The sequence below is a fragment of the Xenopus tropicalis genome, chromosome 2 (genome assembly GCF_000004195.4).
Source record: "Xenopus tropicalis strain Nigerian chromosome 2, UCB_Xtro_10.0, whole genome shotgun sequence".
NCBI classification, from domain to species: Eukaryota; Metazoa; Chordata; class Amphibia; order Anura; family Pipidae; genus Xenopus; species Xenopus tropicalis.
In genome coordinates this window covers 34,323,557-34,342,234 of record NC_030678.2, presented here as the reverse complement: position 1 = coordinate 34,342,234, position 18,678 = coordinate 34,323,557, and the positions used below count along the sequence as shown (strand labels likewise).

Here is an 18,678-nt window from a genome sequence, read left to right as displayed (position 1 = left end):
CGCCATTGCCCGCGCAAAAGCAGAAGCGGCCAAGGCCCGCGTCCCCTTTGCAGAAAAGGAGATGAAGGAAAAAATGGAATGGGAACGCCAGGAAGCAGAGCGGAAAATAGAAAGTAGTCGCCTAGAAGCATTTCTAGAGAAACTCAACATAGAGAAGGAAGCTGCAGCAGCCATAGCTGAAGCAGAAGCTCTAGAGGCAATCATATACCCTGATAGTGAAAGACACAGCAGGATGCCATATCTGGAGACTGAGGCCCAAGACCTGCTGCGGTGCACTTATGAATATGTCCACCAGCACTCCAAACAGGACATAGATTCTCTTTCAGCGCAAAAACCAGATCCACCCGCTACCCGGGACCCAGGCCAAGATTGCTACACGACTCAACAAGTCAGCAGCAAGTCGCAAGTCCACCAAAGAGACAACACTGAGCAAAGTGATCCTGCTTATGGCACCCACATCAGCCAGGTACCCAAGCTTACCCTACAAGCACTTCCTCTGCTATGTTAAAGTGGTATGTCACAAATCAGCCTAAAGGAGAACCTCTAGACAGGTATGATTACACAACACCTTCTCACTATTAGACTGGTCCACCTACCTACCCTGGTGCCAACCAGGCCACAATGGACTTTGCAAAGTTCTTTGCCCGGCGTGAGCTAATCACCAAAGGACTTGTTAAGTTTAATGACCGCCCAGAAGGCTTCAGAGCCTGGCATTCCTCCTTTCAAAACCCTATCAGAGACTTAGACCTATCATACAGTGAGGAGATAGACATCCTAATTAAATACGTAGGTACTGAGTCTGCAGAGCATGCCAAAAGGATCAGGGTGATCAACATAAACCACCCAGAGACTGGTTTTAAAATGATCTGGCACAGAGTTAACGAGTGTTATGGCTCAGCTGAGGTAATTGAGAATGCACTTTTCAAGAGAATTGACGATTTCCCTAAAATATCTAATAAAGGTTACCAAAAACTTAGAGAACTAGGTGACTTGTTAATGGAACTTCAAGTAGCCAAATCAAATGTTCCACTGTTTTCTTGTAAGAGAGAAAGACAGAAATTTCCAAAGACATTACAGAGAACCGAATGAGGGTACACATCTTTGGCAATAGTCCTTCCCCTGCAGTTGCAATCTATGGGCTCAGGAGTTCTGCTCAGGAAAGTGAGGTGGAGTATGGGTCAGATGTCAAGCAATTAGTTGAAAAAGACTTCTATGTAGATGACTGCTTAAAATCCTTACCCTCAAGGAAAGCTGCAATCAGTCTTCTCAAAAGGGCACAGGAAGATCTTGCTTGCTCAAACCATAGGCTTCACAAAATAGCTTCCAACAGCAAAGATGTGATGCAAGCCTTCCCTTCTCAAGACCATTCAAATGATCTAAGAGACTTAGACTTAGGAGCTGACTCTTTACCTGTTCAATGGAGCCTTGGACTTCAGCACTCCAAACAGGACACAGATTCTCTTTCAGCGCAAAAACCATATCAACGCGCTACCCGAAAGCCAGGCCAAGATTGCTACACGACTCAACAAGTCAGCAGCAAGTGGCAAGTTCACCAAAGAGACAACACTGAGCAAAGTGATCCTGCTTACGGCACCAACATCAGCCAGGTACCCAAGCTTACGGGTTACCCTACAAGCATTTCCTCTGCTATGTTAAAGCCAAACATGACTTACCAACATCCCGGCCAGCCTGTATGGCTGAAAACGCTCAGGCCGCCAATGAAGTATTAGAATTGAACATAACCACCCTTGCCAGAAGGCCAGGTGGATTTAACTAAAACTAGATATAGATTTGTATCCATTTCTGAACCCTCCAACAAGCTGCGACAAAATATATATAAATATATATATATTTTTTTTAAATATGCCTTTTGGGTGGGTGGGCAGGGCCGACAGCTCTCTTTCTACCACCACCTCAAAGAACTCCACCATCTTCAGGGGATTCCGCAAGTAAAATCTCCCCTGACATCTGCTTTTATACACCCAGATGTTGCCCATCTGACCTAAATGTCTGCCAAGCACCCAATCTCTAAGGATTATTATAACTTTCCCCTGGTAACTACTGTCAGCTCTTCAACCAATCACTGTCCATCTTGTGTAAACCTGCCTAGCACCAGTGCTCTCATCTGTCGTTACTAAGCAACCTATACACATCTAGGAGCTTCCCACTGTGACCTGAAGTAACCTATAGGAGTATATTTATCATGCTATGTAAAAAGTGGCGTAAAGCATTTCCGGTGATGTTGCTCATACCAGCCAATCAGATACTTTGCTTTGGTTTTCTAACTGTTGAAATATAATTGCTGATTGGTTGCCCTGGGCAACATCACTGGTAATGCTGTACACCGCTTTTTACACAGTGTGATAAATATATTCCTTAGTATACAGCTGGCCACAACCCTGTGAATTTCCAGAGGCCTAAAATGGCCTTCAGCTGCTTGCCATTCTCCTTACATCACAGACCCAATCGCAACATAAATCTATTGGTCAAAAGGTGGCAACACTAGCAGAGAATGTTGGCCATTGTGAAAAACCATGGTCAGGAAGAAAATGGCATATACATTGCATCAGTGTTGCCTTTTCTTGCTCAGATCAGTTTTCATTTCTAATATGCCCTTTTGACAGAACATATGAACATTTCCTAACACTTAAGTATTTATTCTCACTGTTTAATTTTTAATAATATCCATTATTAGTCTGAGTTCACCTCACTGCTTCTGTAAATCCTAGTTTAACATGACTTCTGAAAAAAAGATACAGAATCTTATCTATTTTTTAATTCTGAGCAATTTAGCATCATTATTATTAATGAACCTGTTGCCCACTTTCAAAGAAGTGGATTTCAGAGGAATATATAAAAATGATTCAGGTCTTGAAACTGTTTTGGTTTTTAACAAATCAGGAGGTACAAGAGAAATGGTAAGTGGCGCATTATTGTGTTATTAGCCAGAAAATAATGTAGGGAAATAAAGCATATCTGTAACAACTCTTTCTGTCACTCTCTGTCTCTTAGGAAACTGTTTCAGAAATTAAAATGATAGACCTCAATGTAAAGAAAAATATTCCAGGCCAACTAAAGAAGGTTCCAGAAAACAAAACAGTAGAAAAACAAATGGATACAAAAGTGAAGGCAGAGGAAGAACAACTGGTAAAACCAAAGAGCCAAACATAGTATCCAAAGAGTCTGCATATGTCCCTATAAATGCAGAGCTGCCCCAAATAAACAAACCTCCAGCAAACAAAGCTGCTAAGGAGCTGTCCTATAACAAACAGCTGATTGAAAATTATAAAAATCTCATATACATGACAAAGAGTTTCAATATTATTCCACATATTGATCAGAGCTCATTAGGTGGTAAGGAAAAATATTTGTATCTTTTATTTATAGAGTGCTGACAGGTTACATATACTGTGTGTGTGTGTAACCTAAATTTAGAGTCAGTCAAATTCTGTTATAGTCACTCCAGGATTAGAACTCTATGGTGTAAAGGAAGCTTAGGGATTCAAGTGGCTCAGATCAGGGACATAGTGTGTGAGATTCCTACAGCAAGGGACTACTTAGGGGAGCTGCTGCAATGAGGCGAGTTGAAAAACTTGCCTAAGGAGGCAGCACCTCACACCCCCCCGATGCAAAAAAGCAGGTGGCATGAACTTGACTGGCTCAGGCAGGGTCGGACTGGGGGGTGCAGGGCCCACTGGGGCTCCCGCCCCAGGGGCCCTGCAGGTGCCCCAGCTAGCCACGTCCCCTAACCCCCCCCAGGGGCCCTCCTAACACCCCCCCCGCAGGGTCCCCGCCTGACGTCCTCCCCGAGCGCGTATAAATTGAACGCGTCGGGGAGGAACAGTCAGTAGGGGGAGTGCCGGCAAAGGTCGGACTGGGCCGCTGGGGCCCACTGGGATTTTTCCCGGTGTCCCGGCGGCCCAGTCCAACCCTGGCCTCAGGTGGTCAGGACCCTTGAGGTGGCACTGGGACTACTGTGAATCCAGACTACGCTGGGGATTTGCACTGAGGCAGGGGACATCACCTCTGAAGGTATCGATCACATGTGTGAGTTTATTCTGATATACACTGCCTGTGATGGTGTTCAATATTGTGCTTGATACACTGGTTAAAATGAGATTCCTATATTGATAATATTGGATACCCTATGCCTGGAGTGAATACACATTCATTGTTTGAAATCCTTGTTGTTTCATGCATCTACTTAAGTTATTACTGACAGATATTCCAGTTAACCCTCTGGCTACTACCCACAAGAGGGAGAATAATTAAAGGTAACATTCGTTTTCAGCCTGCTGGGAGTTGTTGGGGGTTATCACCCTAACCAGTCAGTGCTCAAGATACATTGTACGCAGTACACATTTCTATGGTTACTAGTACAGCACACCCAAGGGTGGGCTACAAGTTTAAATGAAGGCGGATGTTGCCCTCCTTACCATGAATTTTAATGTATTTATAAATACATATATGTATGTTGATTCGGCACATTGTTTGGGGGTGATCTTTGACTCCTGTTTCTCCTTCTCTGACCATATTAACACCACTGTCAAAACCTGTCACTTTTTCCAGCGCAATATTGCCAAAATCCATCCCTTTCTTTCTACTGCAACAGCTAGGCTGCTCATGCATGCCCTTATCCTATCCTGACTTGACTACTGTAACCTGCTACTAACCGGCCTCCCTAACTCCCATCTTTACCCCCTACAGTCTATATTAAATACTGCTGCCAGAATTCTCCTCCTCTCATCCAGGAGAGTTCAGGCCCTTCCCCTGCTAAAGTCCTTATCGTGGTTTCCTATTAAACAAAGAATATCTTACAAACTCCTTCTCTTAACCTTCAAAGCCCTCCATTCCTCTGCTCCTCACTACATCTCTTCCCTTGTGTCTCCGTACGTTCCTGGCCGAATCCTTCGTTCCTCGCAGAGCAATCGCTTGGTTGCGCCCCCCACTACAACTGCTGTTTCCCGCCTTAAACCTTTTTTGCCTTGCTGTCCCTTACATTTGGAATGCCCTCCCTGATTTCCTCTGGAGAAAATCCTCCCTCAGTCTTTTTAAAACTAAACTTAAAGACTACCTTTTGGAGCACTCGCCCAGCACCTGATCTGGGAATCAGCACTTATATTGTAGTGTCACCAACTGTGACCTACAGCACTTATACTGCATTTACCTATTTGTGTCTGTAAGTTACCCTCCCATATAGATTGTAAGCTCTACGGGGCAGGGACCTCGATCCTCTTGTGTCTTTGACTCTTAACTTTTACAACTGTATCTTGTATTTATCTGTATTTATTGTTATACTTTGTAGTTATCTATTATTATCATCTTAATAACCTCCTGTTTGTATTAATGTATTCTACTGTACAGTGCTGCGTACATAAGTAGCGCTTTATAAATATACATACATACATATGTACCATAAATATGTTTGTATAAATGTATTTCATTTTTAGATTTTTTTTAAATTCTATATTTACATCAAAATATAATTATTATATGATGTACCATATTTCATTTGTAAGTCATAAATAAAGCTGATTTTATTCAACAAAACCTCATGTCCCTGTTGTGCCATACACAAAGCCTTTGCTATAGGGACTTTAAAACCTGCATTGGCCCTGATCTATTATACAAATTATTGTACAAACATTAATGCAGATATTGAGAAGCCATATTCTAAGGGCATTCAAACAAGGAAGTAGTATAGTAATAGTTAATAGAGGCAGAGCCAGGCATGCAGCCTTCCATTAGGAAATTATAACAGGTAGGGTTTCCTCAGGTTTGGTCTTGCCTGCCAGAGAATCTGGTGGTGGACCAAGCTCAGGATGTTCTTATTTCCATCATAGGTCTATATGACACTTATTACATTTAGCACTGTCTGCATCTAATTGTTCTAAGAGCACACCCTCAATATTTGCTTCCTTGGTGGGCCTGATAAGCCAAGTCCGACACTGAGTTTCATTAGCAAGAATTGGGAAAACACCCACTGTCATAGACATTCCGATGACCATGCCCTGTTACTAGGGTTGGCAACTTTTCTGGAAAATAATACTGGCCTTCCTATATTTTTACCGCTTTTCCCTATTAATAACTGTTACCAACTGTAATAAAAGGGAAGCCCATTTTCACCAACGCCCTTTTGGGGCCCCAGACTTTTTAAATGCTTCTTAACTTTTAAACCCTTCCAAGGTTAAATTAACGGGGAACAAAATGGGTCAGGCAGAGGCAACATCAAAGTCAAGCAAAGGGTTGAGGGCAGGCAGCGAAAATTCAGCGTCAAAAAACCAGGTAAGGTAAGGTAAAGCCAGCTAAGGTCTGGATTCACAGAGCCTGCTTCGGCAATGAAAACAAGCAAAGCCACTTTATTTAATTTTGAGTTTGGCTCCAAATTGATATCAGCATGTCTGCTGACGTCACTACACTGCACCAAACATTAATGTGCATGTGTGTGCCACATCAGGACACGCACTGATGTGCACTGCCCAAAATGAGTCCGGGGGACTCTGCACTTGTAACAATAACATTGGCATTAAGCATAATTTTTGCCGGCCAGGCTGGTAACATGCTGGCTAGGTGGCAACCCTACCTGTTACACCCAGCTTCCCTTAATTATACCCATGTCAATGACTGCCTGAAGTTCCAGGAGGTTTGACAAACTAGGTAGCCATTGTAATCATAGTTAAGCAACATCAAGAATGGATTCAGACTTTAATAATAAAGGATGACATTGTGTGGCACACACAGGATACCACAGGTTAGGTGGCAGATCCTGGAAAAAATATGTGTAAGACAGGGCCAGGACAAAAAGAAGCTATTATCTCAGAGAGAATGTTATTGGATTTGGCTTTTACAATCTCGCCACCCTAAGGGGTTAAATGATGAATTTAACATGGCTTGTTTTTTATAATATATTTTCCTAATTTTGTTTTTATAGATAAAGTCTTCCTGAGTGCACATCAGGGATAGATATTCTTTTCCTTCATTTTGGGGTAAGATATTCTGTTCCTTTGATCTGTACTTGCATGGATATGTTTTTATTTTGAGATATAGTTGATGTTTGTTTTTTGATACTTTGTATTTTAGGGTCCCAAGGGCTTCATACGGTGATATATTGTTGCTACTCGGTTATAACACTGGATTTGAGCAGAGAAAAAATGATATAATGTGCTCATTTTTTTCAGTGTAAGAAAACATGGTTTTAATATACACTTTTGCACTTTTATTCAACTATTGTTGAATGTACATTATATATGATGTATTTCACTTTTATTTGCTGCTGTTTATTATACCACGCTTTTATACTATTGTTGTCAATTAAGTATTTATTCAATTTACCAATTAACTTGGGGAAGTGGTCACTGCATATGTATAAATTTCACTTGCCTTCACATTTCTGTATGCTTGATAAAGGGGTCACGTTGCCCCGAAACGTTGCACTTCCGCAATAAAAATTTTTTTAAGGGTTTTTCCCTTGTTTACAGCCCTGAGTGCCATTTGCTTTTTTGTGGTTGGACACACAGGATACCCTACAGAACATAAGAAATTTCCATTGTGTGAGTACTGTTTGTACCAACCTCTGCTTGTTTAACTAAGACCCCAGACATTCACTATACAGCCAAAGGGCTGGATAAAAGTCCACAGTAATAACACCCATGTAACCTTTTGGAGGGTGGGAGGAAAATGGTGTACCCAGAAAAGTACAATAGCATCACACTGAACCCATACAGCAGTGATCCCCATCCAGTGGCTTGGGAGTAACGTGTTGCTCGCCAACCCTTTGAATGTTGCTCCCAGTGGCCTCAAAGCTTTGATTGCATAGAAACCCAGTGTAATTGCCAAACAGAGCCTTCTGTAGGCTTACAGTCAAAATAGGGGCTGTTAGATATCCAATTATAGCTGTCATTGGCACCTCCAGGAACTTTTTGTATGCTTGTGTTGCTCTCCAAAACTTTTTTCATTTAAATGTGGCTCATGGGTATAAAAGATTGGGGATCCCTGCCATACAGTATATAGCTCTATGCTAGTTAGTTTAGTTTTTGCTTTTGAATCTGACCTGCATGCTCACAAACTAACTGCACAGTTATGTCCCATGTGGCCCCCCATTAAAGTCACTAACTAAGAGGTTAGAGAGCTGGAAGCAAGAAGTACTGTTCTGGCTATTATGTTACATATCTGATCACTCCAGCCTTTATTTTTGCCTAACTATAATATAAATATTTTTTATTTTGTGCAGTCTATCCATTTTACCCAGTTTTATTTTTACATTGAACTGTTCCTTTAAAGTAATAATAACTGTAATTTCCTTCTTCACTTACCATGAACTAACAACTAATCAAAAAAACAACCCACTATTTATTCACACATAGAAAGCATGGCACACAATCAGACACAAACATTAAACCACACAAACCAACCCTGGACAGGAAACAAGAATTTCCCTAGTGGCCTAATGACCAATACTTTTATAAAATGGAAACAAGAAGGACTCCACTGCATTAGAGACATACTTAACAGAAAATTCTCCCTCATGACATTCACAGAAGCGACTGCTAAATTCCCCTTCCTTCAAACCCAACACTTCTACTTTATGCAAGCCACCCACTATGCGAGAGAAATTTTGCGGCAACTAACAGACCTCTCTAGCCCTCTGAACCATATATGGAAAGGAATCAACACCCACCACTCTACAGCATCCATTCACAAACTTATCAGACTAGATCTAGACCATACACACAAAGACACATTTTTGAGGAAATGGACAGACGCTATCCCAAATACTGACTGTCAATACATCCTCAAACTTCACTCATTTGCCATGAGACCCCTATGGTCACAGGTGTATGACTACTGGCACCAATTGACAAAACAAACTTTCACACCAGACATGGAATAGGCCCTCTTCAGCAAAATAAAAGGGGGGCAACAAGTAACCAAAACCAATAGAGCATTAGCAGGGAAACTGGCCACGGCAACCAGGAAAGCCATACTCCAGTAGTGGTTATCTGCTACACCGCCACCCATAAATCTCATTAAAAACAAACTACATTTCCACATGGATTGGCTTGAGGCGTCAATCAACAGAGCAACCCAAACACATAGATTCTTTGACATGTGGTCAACTTACATCTTGAACCTCTCGCCAGACATCAGACAACTGACAGTTGACACATTTAAACACAACCTGGTATGATCAAGAGAGTCTCAGAGGTACCAACCCTTTACTACACGCTACAATGGCTCCAGGATGAAACAAACCATCGCTGCCTCCCAGGATCTATAATACAACAGAAAACAGGTATCCCCTTAGTCCAGAACCGGTGAACTCAAATGTAAATAGTTTATGCTGGTTTTATTCAAAGCCTTGTATCATATTCTTTGTTTGTTTTGATTTAATTATAAATCGTATTTCCACCACAACATACTTATGGTAATTTGGCACACCCAAGCATGTCTGCTAACTTTCAAGAAGCCTACTAATTCAACTGTTTTGAATATTGAGACAACCAGATATAAGACAACTTGTGCACATTATTATACTCTGTACTGATATCGTATATACCAAATTCTATGTCACTCGGTTTTCCTTTGCAATGGATACTATTTTGCACATGTGGAATCCGATTGTTACAAAAAATAAAAACAATTAAAAAAAAATAAATTAAGGTACATAGCACACAAACATTAATGCAGATATTGAGAATGACCATGCCCTGTTCCTAGCGTTGACATATTTTCTGGAAGAAAATACCGGCCCTCCTATATTTTTGCCGGCCAGGCCAGTAATACACTGGCTGGGTGGCAACCCTACCTGTTATACCCAGTCTCTCTTGTTATACCCCTACTGGGGATATAAATATGGATGACTGCCAAAAATTCCTAGGTAACCATTGTAATTATAGTTAAGCAACATCAAGAACGGATTAAAACGTAAGTAAGAAAGTTTCATGACGTTGCGTGGCGGATACCCTCCAGCACAGAAGAAATTTCCATTGTGTGAGTACTGTTTGTACCAACCTCTGCTTGTTTAACTAAAGCCCCAAGCATTAATCTGAATAAAAGTCCACTGTGATAACCTCCGTGTAAGTTTTTGGAGGGTGGGAGGAAAGTGGTGTACCCAGGAAAGTACAATAGCATCATATTGAACCCATACAGTATATAGCTCTATGTAGGGACATCACTTTTGATCCAAGTTTATTTCTCGGTGTTTTCCTGGGAAAACCAGATGCCAGTTTAGTTTCTGATGCAAGTCTGATTCTGACCTTAGTACAGACAAATCACTTGCTCATAGGCCTAGCCTGGGGAACGTCTACATGGGTTTAGTAACCCTTTACCATATCCCTGCTTCGAATCACCCCTCTATTAACATGAATGATAATCACCTGGATGCTGTTAGTGAACACATGGGTCAGGAAAATATTTTTTTAGAGGTGTGCCACTCACTACAGCCCCCCACAAGTTCACTGACAAGTACCATTCAAGTTATTGGAGGAGCAATGCCCAGTGTCTTATGGACTGCACCCAAGCTGCAAATCAAGCAGGTGCCAAAATGTTGACAACTGACCCATGTGCCATTAACCATAGGATTTTTTAGGAGTGAATGGAGATCTAAACCCTCCATAAAAATGATCTCAGGCATCCAAAAGAGCTGTCTAGGACCAGTTCATGCACAATACAGTAAAGGTGGAAATGTAACAATACTAGGAGCTAGCACTTCTGCCTTGCAGTGTGGGGTCCTGAGTTTAATCCTGGCCAGGACACCCTGTGCAAGGAGTTTGTATGTTCTCCCCATGTCTGAGTGGGTTTCTTCTGGGTACTCTGGTTTCCTCCCAAACTCCAAAAACATACAGGCAGGTTAATTGGCTCCTGACTAAATTGCCCATAGTATGTGTGATAGTAAGATCTTTAGATAGTAAGCCCTCTGGGGCAGGGACTAATGTGAGCGATGAATATCTGTAAAGTGCTATGAAAATGGTGCTTTTTAAATAACAGGAAATAAATAAAATAACCCTGGATATACACAATGGATCCTTGGGAGAGAAGTCAACATGGTGCTAAGGCGCTCAGAGGTACAGTACCCTTGGCTGGTGTGTATTTATAAAACAGGAGTGCCGACCTGGGGTAAAAAGTAAATTGTGTTCATTTGAGAATGCCTAACAAATTAGACACCCCCAGTGAATTTCACCTTTAAATAGGTGAAGCATAGACGTCTGCATTCCGCAGGCTCCAGTTCTAATGCTGCTCAGCACAGGTTGCTGAACAATCAGTTTCGACAAGAAGTACTTGGTTGTTACAGAGTAGAGAGCTGTGCTTAATGCCTACAGTATTCTGCTCTGCCCTGTCAATAATACAGAACATTCACAGGGCTCCATGGAATTATCAAGACTCCACATTGGTCAGCTGTCAGCATTTTCCAGCTTGGGGGCAGTCAAGATACTGGAAATTGCCCCTCCATTAACTTGAATAAGACTTGTCTGGATCCTGCAAGTGCACTTGTGGGGCGGTAGTGGCTCACTTCTCAAAATTATTTACCCAACCCTTGTGTGCACTGTCCAGGTAATAAGCATTCAGGTTAATGCAGGGGTGATTCCAAGCAGAGATATGGGAAAGGGTCAGGGTCCAGACTGAAATTCAAAATAGGCCCTGCAATTTCAAGTACATGGGGACCCAAACAGCTCCTCACCAGCCCAATAAATAGTGACTGTCTCCAGGGTTGCCACCTTTCTAAAAGGAGAAGGAAAGGCTAATAAAGAGTTAATCTCAAGCTGCAGGCATACCTTCAGTTCTCTCAATAGTGCCCTTAAGTCTCCCCATATTTCTCCTATTCAGATAATCATAAGCCTCATGGGGAAAAAAATGCTGAGCTCTGTAAAGAAAGTTCCCATAATGCCTCGCTCCTGCACCAAGACCAAGACCTTGTACATGCTCAGTTACTATGACTATGAGGAAGCTTTCTGCTGATTGGCTCAGATCACACATTCCTAAGGGGGGAGGGAGTTCTTAGCATTCTTGAGGGAGGGGGGAGCAGGAGAGAGCTGCATGTCTCTGGCACAGGAAAACAAAGAGACAACAAATCCTGTTTCTTTTCTTTGTATCATTTCTTAGTTTTTACCTTTCATTCTCCTTTAAACAATACCGGCTGAGAATAGGGGAGATGCAGCTAGGGTTATGACATAAAAGGGCCAGGGTAACAGCGTGACTGGGCTAGGCCAGTAAAATACAGGCAGGTAGCAAACCTAAAAGTCTGTCTCTGGCATCTTACAGAAACCCCTCTGGCATTTGCCAGAATCCACAGATTGCCAGTCCGGGCCTGGCCCTACAAGACGCAAATGTGCAAAGTCACAGCAAATCATTCTAATCCCCCTAAATATGTAGGGTATGAGGAAAATGAACGTCCTTCAGTTGTCACCGGGAAGCAGAGAGCTGCAGTGCAAGCCCTACTGGGGGACAAGGATTACAGCGCCCAGTCTCAGCCATAGTTACACCCTTTCTTCCCTTACTCTCTCAAGTCTAAAGAAATGACTAATAGGAATGATTGTGCCAGCAGTAATCAGAGCAGATCATGGCACACACACAACAAAAAGCGGTAGAACTGCAGACTGAGGGCAGCTAGAGGACACCGCCAGCTAAGGCTCCCAGCAATCACTGCGCCTGGCGGGGAACGGTCAGTGCGCACTGCGCAGGCGTGCCAGAGTCACGTGTGTGTCATGGCGGCGCCCGGTGCAGCAGACAGCTCGCTTCTGACCCCAGGTATGGGGGGCAGCGTTTCTCCGCCGGGGACCGGGGAGGGTACGTTACAGTACAGCCTGATCATGGAGCACTTGGTAGGGGACAAGAGGCGGCCGAAGGAGGTGATTCCGGGAGGGCTGGGCGGTATTCCCACTCCAATTAAATCGGAAGAACAGAAGATGATGGAAAGGGTCATGGAGAGCTGTGGGTTCAAGGCGGCCCTGGCTTGTGTGGGAGGTAAGTATGAAAGGTGGCATAGGACTTGCTGCTAAAACCTCTCGATCTGTCTATGCTGCGCGTTGTCTGCAGAGAATGCTGGGTGTTGTAGTTCAGTCAGTGAGCCCTAGGTTCCAAATACCACTGTGGACAGCATGTAAATTCAGTGGGCATTATGGGAAAGCTTGAGCTGTACAGACTGTCACCTGGTTTGCGCAGACTATCATACACTGGGGGGTTATAATGTCACTTGGCTGGTTCCTGTTCCAGGGGCAGCTATACATGGCAGCCAGTGCTTGAAACTAAGGGTTGCACTTCTTAACACTGGAGAAAAACATCACTGGTGTTGTTGCCCATAGCAACCAATCATATCCTTGCTTTTATTTTCTAACTTGTAGGTGGCCTTTCAAATCTAAGTTAATCTTCACCTCTTGTATCAGTTATTGGTTGCATTATATTTTACTCTGTATGTCTAATGTATGAAACCCACTTATTGTATAGCGCTGTGGATGTGTATGTTGGCACTTTATAAACACATGTTAATAATATTAATAATATTAATAATTACTGATTGGTTGCTGTGAGCAACATCACCAGCGATGTTTGTCTCCAATGTTAATAAATACACCACTATGTTGTCCCTAGTAATAAGGTGACCAATGGCTTCCCCTTTTAATTCCTCTTAGCTGGTGATTAGTCCCCAGTAATGCTGCACAGAGGCAATGTCTCACTGGGTGCGTCACACAACTGCATTGTATTAAATGGGGCAGTACAGTGGCACAGTTGGTTGTATTGCAAGTAGTTTGTCTGTGTGGGTTTCCTGTCTTGTGGGTACGTGGCACCTGATGTAACTGCCTATAGTGTGTGAATGTGATTGTAGATTGTAAGTTCCACTGGGGCAGGGAGTGATGTGAATGATTTATAATTGGTGTCAGTGCTGCAGAATATGTTGGCACTTAAAATAATCATTTTTATTCTCCTTCTGTGTCAGGGTTTGTGCTTGGAGGAGCATTTGGTGTATTCACAGCTGGCATAGATACCAATGTTGGTTTTGATCCCAAGGACCCGTACCGCACTCCTACTGCCAAGGAAGTGCTGAAAGATATGGGCCAGCGAGGAATGTCTTATGCCAAAAACTTTGCTATTGTGGGCGCCATGTTCTCCTGCACCGAGTGCCTGGTAGAATCAGTAAGTGGGATATTTTTATTAATACTTTCTGTTGTACTACTTTGTCACATCCTGTTATGTTTATGTTTCCTTCAATTCTGCTTCTTGCCATTCTACAATCTATTTTTCTATGGTTTTTAAAGGTCTCATGGATTCCAGCATGTATCTGCATATTTGTATTTATATAACTGGGGGCAGCCATTATGGCTCTGTTGAAGGAACAAGCCTTGTTGAGTAACTCTGTAAACCTAGTACATAGAACAGGCAGTACAGTCTGTATAGTCAGGTGAGGCATTTGCCTGTAGTGTTAGGATGAAGCACAATGCTTGACATTATTCCAGAAGAAGCAAAGTTTGCAAAGCTCCGGTAGGAGGGGCTTGTATCATATCAGCAGACTGTGGCGTTGTACTGACTCACACAGATCCTACTGTGGTTAGAGTTTGGTGCAGGGTCAAATATACCCATGGTTTGAAGTTACAGACAGTACAGCTTAGCTGAGGGTTGGGCAAAGCAAGGGTACACCAGATGCTCCCAGCATCCCTACGTTGGTTGGGCAGATGGAGGAATGCTGGGAAATATGATTCTGATCACCATTTCCTACCACTGGCTTAGTTTTGGCAGGGTGGAACATGTCCCACAAAACCAGCCAGTTAGTTCTAGCATTAATGATTTAAAGTGGAATTTTGCCATTCTCACTCACCCTAGTTACCAGAGTTCAATTCCTATGATGAAGTTACCCAACTCATGTGGTGGGCCAATTTGGGCTTATACAGGCACTAACTAGAAGTTAGTGAAATGTAAGATCCCAGGTAGCTCACAGTTAAGTGGCAGGTGCTACACTCTAATTGTGAGTAATTGTGAGCTTTTCATTGCAAGCTGCATCCCCACACTGTGTGCCACATCGCCTCACCTTGCCTTGGCCAACTTAATGCAGCCCACTGTGCTGCCTGCAACTGGGGAACAGATTCTTGGTTTAGTTGGAAACCTCAGGTAGTGACAGCTAATTTTTCCTTTGGTGGAGGCTCATGCTTTGAATCTGAATGTAAATAGAATTCAGGTACTTATTCTGTGCTCTATTGCTTTGGTTCAGTGAATGCCATCTCTTTTATTGTTTGATATATTAAAATAGGGCACAGGCATGAATGTGCCTCAAGCTGTGATCCTGTAAAAGTATACGGTCGCTATTCACACACTTTCTAACATTGATTTTTTGTATTCTTTCTGTCCCCAAGTATCGAGGAAAATCCGACTGGAAAAACAGTGTGATAAGTGGGTGCATCACCGGCGGAGCCATTGGCTTTCGAGGTAAGTGCGTACCTATCTCTGACACAGCAGTGTATTGAGTACAGGATGCCTTCATTGCACCCCTCCCTTTACCATAAAAGGATTTTTATTTCTAATTATTGTGCTTTATTTATATAGCAGATTAAACAGCAGAGATTATAAATTATTGTTTTATCAGTACCTGCCCTAGTGGAGCTTACAGTTTATGGTTCCAATCACATTCATACACACTAGCATCAGATTAATTGGGGCAAATTGAATGTATGTATTTGGAGTGTAGGATGGAAACAGGGTACCTCAAGGAAAAACACAGATTCTTTGCAGATAGTACCCTGATCAAAAGCAGGCTCTCGCCACTTTGCTGTTAAAGGAGAACTAAACCCTAAAAATGAATGGCTAAAATATTAACTGCAATATTTTACTCTATTTACTGTGTCAGCCTTAAGTTTCAGCTTATCAATAACAGCAATGATTCAGGACTTCAGACTCATCACAGAGCTCCCCATCTTGGAAAGTGTCTGCGACACTCACATCGGTGTGCTCTGAGCAGATGTTGAGAAGCTAAGCTTAGGGGTTGTTGCAAATTATCAAGCAGAAAATGAGGTCACCTTGTAATATAAGCTGATGCTACAGGCCTGATTATTAAACGCAGAAGCTAATTGCACTGGTTTCTGAGCTGCCATGTAGTAATTATCTGTATTCATTACTAGTTAGCCTTATGTTGTGACATTTATATTCTATATATACAGTATATTGTGAGTGGGCCCCTAAGCTCAGTAAGTGACAGCAGCACAGAGCATGTGCAGAGAATCTACAGAAAAGAAGATGGTGGGGGGGGGGGGGGGCTACTGGGGCACATTTGGAGGCACAGATCTTCACTGCTAAATGCCAGTGATTGTCTGCTTCTTTAGTTAGGCTTTAGTTCTCCTTTAAGGATTAATAGAAGCTAGCCAATTCACTGGTGAATAATTTGCTTGGAGCATGTGTCATTTTGAGTATCAAAATTGCCCTTTGTGGTTGCAACTGTGAGGCCACTTTCACTTGTAATGAGGCTTTTCTCACAGGTGAGACACAAACACCTACTGTCCTGCTTAGTACTGAGCCAACACATATCCTATTCCTTGATATAATGCTCAATACATGGTATCTTCTCTGACAAATCATCCCCTCACTTGGGTTACAAGTAATGTAAAAGGTCCTGATGGTCATGTGACCCTACTTGTTCCTGTGGGCAGGCACTGGTTCAGTTTTTGCTTGAAACTGGCTGCTTGGATATAGGCAAACCTTGCACAATAGAACCCTAGGCAGGACAGTAGTCCGGCTGCTACAGTATTATTGAGGCCCGCATTTTAATTGCAGAGTTTATATCACTATATCTTCCACAGGACAGGAAAATACTTACCTCTTCAGATTTATTTGAATTGGTGCATGTAAAACATTTTACATGCTGAAGAAAGTATTTTTGTGCAAATCACTGAGATTGCTGCATGTAAAATGTTTTGCATTCAGCAATTCTATTCAGGTGCAGTTATTTTTGTGCGCTATTTCGTGTCACCTAGTGCTTAGGGGTGATTGTTAATTTACTTAAGGGAAATCACAAAAAAAAAAGAAATTAAAACCAATTGCAGAGTTGCTTAGATTACTCTTGTCTGCAATATACTAGTTGTAATCTCCCCTTTAATAACATAGAGGACTGTTGATTTATTTGTGTTCCATAGTCACACTGTAAATAATGTTGTGTGTGCCTAAATGTTAGATGTATAATGTTTTACCCTCTTCTCCTCCCACAGCCGGCCTGAAAGCTGGAGCTCTTGGCTGCGGAGGGTTTGCTGCATTCTCTGCTGTCATAGATTATTATCTGCGATAACAATGATCAACCACTAGATGGCACTTCTGCATTCCCATTTACTGATTTTGGAACCTGATGGTCAGATCTCACTGAAGCCGCTTTCTCAGTTATGAGAGACAAAAGACTTGGGAATCAGTCTGCTTTGTTTGTTCTAAAATTCTCAGACCATCTTAAGGCTTCATTACAACTGGACAGACATTGTAGAAAGGGATATCTTTAAACTGGGGATGGTAAGGAAAAACAGACTGTGAAACCCATATTTTTGCTTGGCCACTGTCCAACTCACTGCCCTTCAGCTGCCAGTAACCTAAGGGTTGCAGCATGGCTTCACTCATATAAAGTGTTGCTGTGGCCATCCCAGCCTAATGTACCTGCTATGCCACAGTCCCTTCCAAGAGGATGTTATTATAGGATCTTCTGTACTACCTTACAAAGGCTAAGTATGGGGTGCATTGTTGCGCTTTCCCACATTTTACCCACCTAGATAACTGATGTTGTATTGGTCCCAGGGCAATGCACCTTTTGGACCAAATAAAGATACTCTGATGCCAACAAAAATGTTTATAATGCAGTCCAAATATCATGGCTCATCTGTTTAAACCTGTAGTAACGTGTTGTTGTTGTAAAGAGATATTTATTACCTTACCAAGTCCTATTGTATTTTGTAAATTATAAATAACTCCTAATTCTATGCTGAGCTTTAAGTTAATTTGGTTGATAACCATTCAGCTGTGCAGTTCCTTGTAGGCTCTTGCATTTTACAGGAGTCTGTAAGTTTGGGAGCATGATCGACAGAAAAGGGAAAGTAAGATTACTCCAACAAAGTTAGATTACTCCCAAGCCCCCTTAAAGGACAAGGAAAGGTTAATATAAATTAAAAGTAAGTCTAAAGGCATTCTTTTTAAGTACTTACTGCATATCTAAATTCCCAGATCCCTGCTTGCTTCTCTGAGATATGGCGCTGGCAGCCTACAGCAGTGTGAAGCCTACAGTGACATCACTGAAATCTCTCCCCTTCCTGTAGGTGCCAGCGGCAGCCTTCCTATTCTCTGAGCATGTGTGTAACTTGATCCTGTCTGCTGTTCTGCGCTACACATGCCCACCAGCCAATCAGAAGCGGATCTGGTAGAGGGGAGGGGAGGGGGGGGAGGAAATGAAACACTTGTGCAGTATGAAGCAAGGAAGGAAATGAAGGGAGAATACCTTTTTAGAGATGGCTGCCTGTTCTAGACAATGTGAAGTAAGTGTGACTGAGTAAATATTTGATTAGGTGAGCCAAAAGTATGGCGTTTTTACTAAACAATAGGAGGACTATTGGGCAGTATGCTTTTTAAATTTTGACTTGCATACTCCTTTTATGTAGAATATTTATATAAAGCCATCACCCCTTATACAAATGGCACAAGTAGGGTTTTTTATCAGCTACTGCTGCCCAATGA

The 18,678-nt window shown here is 42.3% G+C and overlaps 1 protein-coding gene across 1 annotated transcript; it reads left to right on the top strand.

Annotated features, from left to right (window-relative positions):
- Window positions 1–12,703: 12,703 nt before the first annotated feature.
- timm22 (translocase of inner mitochondrial membrane 22 homolog) lies at window positions 12,704–17,791 on the top strand. Its single transcript, NM_001011397.1, has 4 exons — window positions 12,704–12,960; window positions 13,931–14,127; window positions 15,339–15,411; window positions 17,181–17,791. Exons 1-4 carry the CDS (start codon window positions 12,747–12,749, stop codon window positions 17,255–17,257), a joined length of 561 nt encoding a protein of 186 aa, NP_001011397.1. The 5' UTR covers window positions 12,704–12,746; the 3' UTR covers window positions 17,258–17,791.
- The last annotated feature ends 887 nt before the right edge of the window (window positions 17,792–18,678 follow it).